A 10,598-nucleotide genomic window follows, 5' to 3' on the forward strand; every position below is an offset into this window, starting at 1 on the left:
ATGAAATTTCATGCAACAATACTTATCAAGACCCTAATGTGAGCCATGAACTCTTCCAGGTGCTACAGATGAGTGAACAAGACGAAGTCCCTGCCCTAGTGGAAGTGAGATTCTATCAGGGAAAGATAGACAAATTCTTACCCAAAAAATAGATATCTAATAAGAAAACTAAAGCAGATTAAAAATATACATGATAGAGACCCTTATCTTATATAAGCTTCAGGTAAGGCTTCTCTGAGGAAGTGACATTTGCACAGGGACCTAAATGAACAGTGGAAACAAGCAGTTTGAATATCTGGAAAGAGCCTCCCAAGCAGAGGAAGAGCAAGTACATGGGCCATTTTTCATGTATTTATATGCACACAAAGCCGTTTATGACCATTCCTTTGAACAAATATGTACATAATATTAATAATAGAAAAGACAGGTTGCTAAGAACAAGACAGATACTGTCCCTGTGACTCAGTCTAGCAGCAGTGTCAGAAATTTCACAAATAACTTTAAGTAATTATTCAATCATAATTCTGATGCTGAGGAGGAAAAAAAAAAAAGACAGGCACTAGGAGAACACATAATGAGTTGGCCTAACCTACTCTGGGAAGGACAGGAAAGGCTTCCCTGAGTAAATGACTACTTGATATCTAAAGGATAACTAGCAAGATAGAAGTATGGCTGGAGAACATACAGTAAGAGGGAAAATGAGATAAGCCAGAAGAATCGGGAGGGGATGGGGGAAATATATTCCAGCAGCTCCCCATACAGAATGGCATCTTGACATCTATGACCTTCCAGCAGCCTTTGAAGACAAAAAGTCATCTTCAACCTAAAACTGTACACCTTCTACTTTTATTTTGCCACAGTCCCCCACAATAACCGTGGATTAGCTTACAGTGTGTTTCTTCTAAATATGATTCATCTTCACATGACCTTGGTTACGACTCCTGGATTTCTGTTCAACTCTCAAATGGTAAGCGCTATTTTTTATTTTCCGCATGAGTTTCACAAAGGAAAATTGTATCTTTAATTTAAAAAAAAAAAAACCCCAATATCTCAAGGCCACATTAATGACTGAGCTATTCAATAGCTTTGTAGATTTTTTTGGTCAAAAGTTATCACGGTTTTCCATGAAAAGCCAAAAAATAGCCTTGATGTATTTTTTTCTTGTGACAGTTTTATATATATTTTTAGGCTAGATGTAAGAATTTAAGAATGAAAGGCAATATATCTACTATATTAAATATCTTCTCTTTCCTAAAGCCTTGACATTTCACCCACCTTCCCCCACTCTCAGCTTATGACTTGCTCTCTAGATCACCAAGAAAACAGGAAAAGACAACAAAGTCTAAGTCCTCCCACCACATCTATTAATCTATCTGCAACTGTATCCACATTCTTTGTCTATCCTCCCATCCCTGTGGATGCACTATCCATACTCCCCGCCAAGGTCAACTTCAATACCACTAGTGCCTTAGGTCCCATCCACCCTCACTCCAGCTGGCATTGCCTTTTTCTCTCTACTGAATCACTCCCATTCCCATATCAATGTTAGGTAGACAGCTTGGGACCTCCGGCCCCTCCTGTGCCATACCTGGGGAGGAAGGGACACCCTATGAATCTGCCAGTAAGAACTTAGTGTGCCAACTACAAAAGAATGCAGAGAACTCTAGCCCATGGGCCAAGCAGCATAGGTACAATAGAGTCTGGAGAATGACCTAGAACTGGCTTTCAGAGAGGCTCGTGGGAGATCCGCATGTATAGTAAGACTCAGGTCATATAACTCCCAACTGTCCATCAAAGTGGTTCCATGGTGATGTCTGAGCCACGAGGGAGGTCCCTATCCGTACACTATAAAAGACCCAGATCATAACCAAGGTCTCTCTTTTGCTATGACAAGGGGTCCATCCGGTCATCATCTGTGGCGTATGTATCTTGCTCTGTAAACCTATATCTTGTTTTCTCTCTATAATCCTGTCTTGCTCCCCCTTCAATAAATTTCACCTCATGCTTGCCTTACTTTGGTGTGTCTGCTCATTCTTTGGCCAAGAGCACACCAAGAACCAAGAACATAGAAAGCGATTGCCAAACCTGACAAACATGCTATTATATCATCTACCTTAAAGAATAATGAAACTCTTAATCTATAACTGCTTTCAGCGACCCCTTCCATTTATTTCTCTGCTCAATATACATGAAAGTTCCTCCAGAAATTGGCACTATTCTCTCTTAAATAAATTCCAACCAGGTTTTCATATCTACTACTCCCCTCAAGTATGGGTGACCTCACATTGCTAAGGCTTATGGCTTAAGTTTTCAGTGCTTTTAACCCCTATGCAACATTTAACACAGTTGTTCAATCATTCTTAAAGCACTTTCTTCACTAGCCTTCTGGGACATATTACCCTCTGATCCCTAGGGCCACTCTTCTATCCCCACAGCTAAATTTTCCTCACCTCCTGTTGCAGGCTAAATAATGCACTGGATAAGCTGCTCTAACTTACATTTCATTGGGAATTTTTCCTCAAGCCCACTATCCAAAATTACTCAAATATGCAAACAAATAGCAGTAAAGCTAAGTACAGAAGAGTTTCCAAAACAAAACAAAGGTAATCCAATAACATTAATGAATTACATGATTTTTTTTTTTTAAAGTTACTTACCTTCAACTAAAATTTTAATTTGCGAAATGTCTAAGGAGCTGAGCGGAAAACTTACCATAGCAGACCTTAAAAAAAACTGCTTACAAGGCAGGCCCTTCCGTTATCATGTGAGAGTTCCCTGGTAAGAATGGTTCACTGTGCCTAGACTATTTGCATAAACAATAAGGTTTACACTGAATACCTACTTTCCTTCTGGGGATCTAGAATTTTTGCACATATTAAATACTAGGCAGAGGATATCTGTACGATCTGCCCAACATCTTGGGTGCTTAATCTCTGATGGTCTTCCCTGGATAGAAACATTACATATGTGAACTAAAATAAAATCTTAAGCCTTCCCAGGTTACTGAACGGACAACCTCTTGGCCAAGGGGATCTCAGAAAAATCCTAAAGCTGAATTACTAGCCATGAGAAGGGAGGTCAGACATGCCTCCTCATGCCTCCCTCCCTTTTTAGAGTTATTTTTTGTAACGGAAAGATATAAAATCATTAACAAGTATGAGGCCATGTAAGACAAAGGTTAAGCCACATCTTCAGGTCATCAGTTTACTTAACAGATCACTTGAGTCTGAGTGTATGTCCAGTATATGTCTGGTGGCTTGTCTCTGATTAACAGACTTCCTTAACTTAAAACATTACAAGCCTTTAGACAAAGCTTCATTTCTTAAACGAATTATAAATCAAAGAATCTTTAAACCCACCTATAACCTGTAATCCCCTGCTTCAAGATGCCCTGCCTTTTTGTGCCAAACCAACATATGCTTTCCAAGTACTGATTCGTGACAGGCACTTTACATGTAATTCCTGTCTCCCTGAAATGTATAAAACCAAACTGTAACCCAACTGCAGGAGACCACTTGCTTAAGACTTCTTAGGCATGGTCCTCAGGCCATGGTCAAAAATTTTGGCTAAGAATAAACCTCTTAAAATTACTTCAGAGAGCTTGGGTTCTATGCTGTTGACACATACATGTTGCTGCATTCTCATTGCTAGGGGGAAGGGTAAGCTTTGTGTGACCCTTCAGAGGAGGGAAAAAGCATAAGGACGCCTGCAAATGGATTCCTCAAGACTCTGCCTGTGTCTTTCTCTTCTGAGCCAGCTGTGCATCCTTCATACTCCATTGTAATAAATCTTAGCCTTGAGTACAGCTGTATGCTGAGTCCCATGAGTCCTTCTAGAATTCTTCAAATGTAGAAGTGGTTTGGGGAACCACTGACATAATAGCAGCTTATTCTAAAAGCCAGGATTCTTACCTGCTGATATGCTTCATAGATCACATCAAATAGAAAAGCCTGCGGCATTTCACTTGCTCTGTGCATGGCACGTTCTAGCGAGTGGTCTAAGCAACCATCAGCAGATGGACTGATGACAGTAGATACAAGAGGTCGAATTGCTCCTGCTGCCTAAAGAACAAAAAGAAGGCAATTAGTGTTTATTTCACAAAGAGTATTTTAAAGTGAAGCTCTGAAATCTGTATCTCATTTTTGAAAGTACATCTTACTCATACAATCTACCTCAAGAGAATCTGAACAAGTGTTTGGTTCACAATTCAAATTATTTCAGGTCAAAAAAAAAAAATCAATTTCATAGTGTTACAGATCTATACACTAAGAGGTGAAAATTGTTTTTTATCATAGGCTCAAAATCCTTCTCACCACAGGTCACTGAGGTCAATACTAAAAAAGGATGTGAATATACAATTGGGTATACCCTGAAACAAGAAGGAAAAGACTATTGTAAAATAATTGAAATGGATTACAAATTAATATTTACTCATTAGTATGCCTTTGTAAGATTTACACATTAAATAATTAAGGGAACAAACAAGTTCTCCAAGATCCTCAAAATGAGGCTCAACAACCTAAATAACCATGAATTTATGTCTTGCTCTAATTCATGTGAAAAACAATTCCTTTCAAACAGACTCCATGAAATGTTTCCTCAGGCAAAATATCCATTGATTTCAACTGCTGCGATGAAAACTCTGTCTCATTAATAGATACATTTAAACTTTATTTAAAAAGAGAGTGGTTCATGTCTGACAATTGTTCCCTTTACTTTTAATGGAGTCTCATTGTAATGCAGTCCTGAAGGTCATTGCCCCACCACTACCTTGGTAAAGTTGCCTAAAAATAGGGTTCTATAGTAGGCATTTAACCAAATCATCTTATATTGACTCCAAAGTTTCCTTTCTTCCACACAATTACTACATGGGAGTTGCAGCACATGAAGCTAATACACAAATAGAACAAGTGTTATCCTGAGACCAACATCTGAGCTAGATAAACCGTCCACACTTTGGTTTACAAAATCCAAGGGATTGGCTGAAAATCAAAGCTACTGGATGAGCCAAGTAGACAGTTTACAAATCATGTCACCATTTCCAATGCCTCAAGTAGAAATGCGGAGCCTGGACATAAAAGCGAAAATGAGGAGACAACCAGGGGTGACAAAAAGGGAGTAGTGTCCAAGTATGTGAAAGGCAAGTAGGGAGCAAGCCCAACTGGTCAAGTCTAACACCTACCAGTAGGAGTTGGAGGACAAGACAGGAAAGAAACATGGGTATACACACAAACGTGCACTGCTTTTCAACAGAGTTAAATTTCCATTGCAACTACGTATAGGTACTATTGGAATTCTGTGCCAGGGCATGAAGTAAAAAAATATTTAAAAGAGAACATGAGGCACCCAAAACGGCAGTGTAAGGAACTCCACAGACTCTCTCCCCAGTGAGAAAACTAGTGAAAAGTATTTTAAAAAACAACCATTCAACACTTCTGAAAATTGTCCCAAGGGCATTCAGCAAATGAATAAACATTTGTTCAAGAAAATCTATTAAATCTTAGTGGGAACTGAGTACTCGAGCCATGACCTGGTTCTTCTTTCATCCACCACCCAGCTCAGTGTAATGGAAGTTCTACTTGGGGTAGGTATGGCTGAAAAGATGGGGGCCCTTCTCCCCCAGACTCCTAGTGGGAGGGGAAGAGTGCATTTTCCATCCTCCTCAGCACTATAGTACAGAGGCTGAAATACAGATAAGTGTAGCCAAAAGGTTGTGCTCCTCCAGCCCCCCTACATAACTTCCCTCCCTCCAGAGATCTGCCCCAGACATGGTAGGCTGTGAATACTAGGGCCCTCATCACCCTTTTTGCAGCTCACACATAAGGCAGAATTTTCCATGCCCGAATAAGAGACAAAAATAGAACACCAAAGTCTTCTACTGCCCCATGTCGTGCCCTAATCACGAAATAGGAGTGTCACTCCAAGAAAAACAGTACGCCATGCCCACTCACAGCTTCAAAGCAGCAATGTGATGATTCTTCATAGAGGGAGAAAAGATCTGAGATAGAGAGCTATGAAGCAAACCCCAAGGGAACTTAATTTATTTGGAACAGAGTATGGGGAAGTTTAAGCCCAAATGTACTCTCAAAAAAAAAAAAAAAGAGAGAGATTATCATGGTAAACAATTAAGAGGAGTTGGCTGGTAGCTACATGAGAGCAAAAAGCTAAGGCCAGCTAGCTTACCAGCGAAAGCCAGAGGAAAATATAGCTAACAAGAGCTCTTCTGGAATTAAAACACATCTCAAATACTGGCCTCAAAAACTACCCCACAAAAGGGCTAGAATTTGACTGAATCAGACTGTACAGGGATTTATGCCCAGGCATTGTCAAAAATAAAGTTGAGCAATTAAGCAGGCAATGTGTGATGTTTAACAGCTAGGTGTGAAACCAAAAAAGCAGCAGTAGACAGATCAGGGAAGGAGACAATCAAAGACAGCCCTGCTAAAAGCACTGTCATCCCAAGGTGATTATGCAAATATGCAAGTCTCCACCCTCTGAAAAGTAGCATCAGAAGCTTTTCCCTGTAGAAGAAAAAGACTTCTCTAAAACAGACCAGCCAAATCACAAAGAAGCAAACAACAATAAATCCCAGGTAGCTAGAAGGGAGAGAATTAGTATCTGGAACTGGATTTTATATAAACATTACGTAAAATATCTCATTTCAACAATAAATAATAACCACAAGACATGCATCCAAAGAGGAAAATATGACCTATACATAAGGGTGGGGGTGGGGAGAAGCAGGCAACAGAACCCACCTATAAGAGGGCCCAGATGTCAAACTTAGCAGATAAAGACTTCAAATCAGTATATGTGTGTGTGTGTGTGTGTGTGTGTGTGTGTGCGCGCGCGTATTCATTCAAGAACTAAAGGAAATCATGTCTAAAGAAGTACATGTAAGATGTGGCAGTATCATCAGTATTAAGATTTTGTTTTAAAAATAAACAAATCGTAGAGTTGAAAAGTATAACTAAGACAATTTACTAGAGGAGCTCAATGATAGGTTTGAACTGGCGAAGACTCAATGAACTTGAAGTTAGATCAACAGCGATAATGCAATCCAAAGAACAGAGAGAAAAAGAAAAGAAAAATGAACAGAGCCTCAGATAGCACAGGACACCATTAAGTACACCGACAATTTTGTACTAGGAGTACCAGAAGGAAAAAAGAATAAGGAGTAGAAAAAAAATTTCAAAGAATTCTGACTGAAAACTTCACAAAGTCAAGAACAAGTTAGTCTGCACATTCTAGAAGCTCAATAAACTCTTAGGAGTAAACACAAATCCACATCTAGACACATCATAAAAGTGCTGAAAAGCCAATGGCAAGGAAACAAATCTTGAAAGCAGCAAGATGATTTATCATTAACAAGAGAATACCAATAAGATTAGCAAGGGGCTTATCAGAAACAATGGAAACTAGAAGGTAGTGGGGTGACAGTCACTGCTGAAAGGAAGACAAACAACTATCAAAGACTTTATATCCAGCAAAACCAACATTTCAAAAATGAAAGCAAAATAAACATTCATAGAAAACAATTCTTTGCTAACAAATTCATCTTACAAAAAATAACAAGTATTCTTTAAGCTGAAAAAAATCAATCCCGGACAATTCTAATTCACATGAGAAAATAAAGTGCACCAAAGAGGTAATAGGTGATTATAAAAGACAGTATAAATGCATCTTTCTGCCTTCTTATATTAACTGATTTTAAAAGCAAATGTATTAAATAACAGATACATAGCTAACTGATTAGCCTGTAACACATTGAATTGTATATATTTGACAAAAAAACAGCAGAAAGAAGGCAGATAGGGATAAAGGTATACTGGAGTAAGGAAATGATACCAGATGACAACCAGAATCCACAGTAACAAATGAACTAAAAATGGCAAAGAAAGATGTTAATATAACAAACTCTGTAAATATATACTTGCTCATCTTTCTTCAGCTTATATAAATGAAGAAATATAAAGTAATAATTGTAACAATGGACCATTGAATTTCAAAACCACGTAGATATAATATGCACAATAATAGAACAAAACAGGGAAAAAGAATACAGCCATGAGAGTAATGTTTCTATATCTCACTGGAATTAAGGTAGCAAAAATCTACAGTAAATGTTAGTATGTATATTGTAGCCCCTAGAACAACCACTAAGAATATAACTCAAAATTCAAGTGAGATGCCTCTAACCCTCACTTGGGTAAGGCAAAGACATAAAGTGTAACCATAATGTTTGTACCCTCATAATACCCTGAAATTAAAAAAAAAAAAAAAATTCAAGTGAGAATATAATTTAAGGAACTAAAACATCACAATTAAAAATATTCACTTAATGCCAAAGAAAGCAGTAAGGATAAATAAACAAAGGAGACATAAGAAAAAAAATGTAAACTGGCAGACATGAACCCAACTCTATAATACATTAAACATGAATGGATTAGACAATCCAATCAAAGACAGAGATGGTCAAATAGAATTTTTAAAAATCCAAATATACGCTGCATACAGTAGAAAACTACAACTCAAAGACACAAATATGTTGAATTTAAAAGGTTGGAAAAGGATGCATCATGTAAATAGCAACCATAAGCAAGCTGAAATAGTTATGCTAATAAGAATAGATACTTTAAAATAGAAATGTTAGAGATAAATAAGGACATCTTATAATGAAAAGGGTACATCCATCAGAAAGATACAAGAATTAAACATATTCACCTAAAACAGAGCCCCAACATACATGAAGTAAAAACAGACACAGCTGAAAGAAACAATCCAATAATAGAAACATCAATACTCCACTTTTAATAATGGACAGAACTAGGAAAAGACTTGAAAAGCACTATAAACCAAACAAACCTAATACCTATCGAACACATGACCCACCCGACCATTAGAATACATATTCTCCTCACATATGTATGTAACATTCTCCAGGACAGACCATATACTAGGCCATAAAACAAGATTTAAATTTTAAAGGATTGAAACCGTACTAAGTATATTCTCTAATTATCATAGAATGAAATTGTGGGGAGTTAGCTAGGCTCCCAGCAAAAAATCGGGTCCCTTAGGCAGGGGTCGTCACAAAGGATAAGAAAATAATAGAAAATGGAAAATAATAGAAATAAAAGAATACACAGAGATGAAGGTATAGTTTTACAGATTTATATAGGAAAAGCAAAGCAGGGGTACTCAGGGATCCTCACAAATATCCCTGTCAATTGTGAGGCCCAGAATAAAGTTTCACGTGGATATTTATAGGTACAGAGATCGGTTGCCAGGGGTAACAGATTTACATAATAACAGGTAGTTCGTTTTAGGTTAAAAGTCTTTCAGAAGGCTTCCATAGATCCCTTAATTAACTCTGGTTACAAAATCTTTCAAGGACAAACTTCTAAGTTCTAAGATAAAGCTATCACTTAACAGAAGGGTTAAACAGAGATATAGTGGCTCTTGTTTTTAGTTGCAGGTGTCTGTCTCTTGGGCAGACATTCTTTGATCAGCTCTCATCCCATGGTTCCATGCAGACCTTGCTTTGTCCTTCGAAGCAGGTGAGAACCACAGGTTTGAGACTGCAGCATCACCTTGAAAAGCAGCTGCTACTGACCTGTGAAATGCCCTCCTGAGGTGGAGCAGTTTTTGATATGCAAACTAACATGTTCACATATTCCTTCAGGGCAAAGCTCTGCAAAACTCCTGAGATCATTTCTGTCTCTAATATAGTAATATTAACTTATGGAGCAACATGAAATTAGAAATAATAGAAAGTTGGGAAGTTCACAAATATGTGGAAATTGAACAATAAACTGCTAAAAACCAGTAAGTCAAATCACTAGAAAACTTGAATACTTTGCGATGACAACACAGACAATATATAAAAACTCATGGGATACAGCTATAGCAGTGCTAAAAGGAAAACTTATAACTGTAAATGCCCACATAAAAAAGAAAATTCTTAAGCCAAAAATGTAACTTTCCACCTAGGACACTGGAAAAAGAATAAAAAACTAAAGCTAAACCAGACATGAGGAGTAAATAAAAGATGAGAATTAGAGAATAGGAAAATATTAAAAATGTGGCTCTTCGCGAAGAAACAGAATTGACCCAAAGACTTTAACTAGACTAACAAAAGACTCAAATTAGTAAAATCAGGAATGAAAGTGGTGACATTTCTACCAGCCTTACAGAAACAAAAAAATATAAAATTATGAACACCTATATTCCAAAAGATTAGAAAACAGATGAAATAGACAAATTCCTAGAAAGTTGCCTTAAAAATAGAAAATATGAATAGTCCTATAACACGGAAATTAAATTAATAATTCTAAGATTTCTCACAAACAAAAGCCCAGATTCAGATGACTTCACTGGTTAATTATGCCAAAACCTTAAGAAACATTTAATAACAATTCCTCACAATCTTTACCAAAAAAATAGAGAAGGAAATGCTTCCCAACTCATTCTGTAAGACTAGTATTACCCTAATACCAAAACCAAAGACATCAAGAGAAAATTATAAACCAATATCCCTTATGAAAACAAATGCAAAAATTTTCAACAACAACAAAAAAACAAATAAACAAAAAAAA

General features: G+C 37.3%; 1 protein-coding gene across 2 annotated transcripts in view; it reads right to left on the reverse strand.

Annotated features, from left to right (window-relative positions):
- The window catches only part of ISPD (isoprenoid synthase domain containing), a 349,407-nt gene that overhangs the window by 311,650 nt on the left and 27,159 nt on the right, over window positions 1–10,598 (reverse strand). Inside the window, exon 3 of one of the 2 annotated variants that reach the window (XM_012659419.1) lies at window positions 3,912–4,061. The exons of the other annotated variant lie outside the window; for it this stretch is intronic. Within the exon in view, the coding sequence (XP_012514873.1) occupies window positions 3,912–4,061 (150 nt within the window). The remainder of the gene's footprint in view (window positions 1–3,911; window positions 4,062–10,598) is intronic. 2 annotated transcript variants of the gene reach the window in all.

The sequence above is a fragment of the Propithecus coquereli genome, unplaced genomic scaffold, assembly GCF_000956105.1.
Source record: "Propithecus coquereli isolate 6110/MARCELLA unplaced genomic scaffold, Pcoq_1.0 Scaffold61, whole genome shotgun sequence".
NCBI classification, from domain to species: domain Eukaryota; kingdom Metazoa; phylum Chordata; class Mammalia; order Primates; family Indriidae; genus Propithecus; species Propithecus coquereli.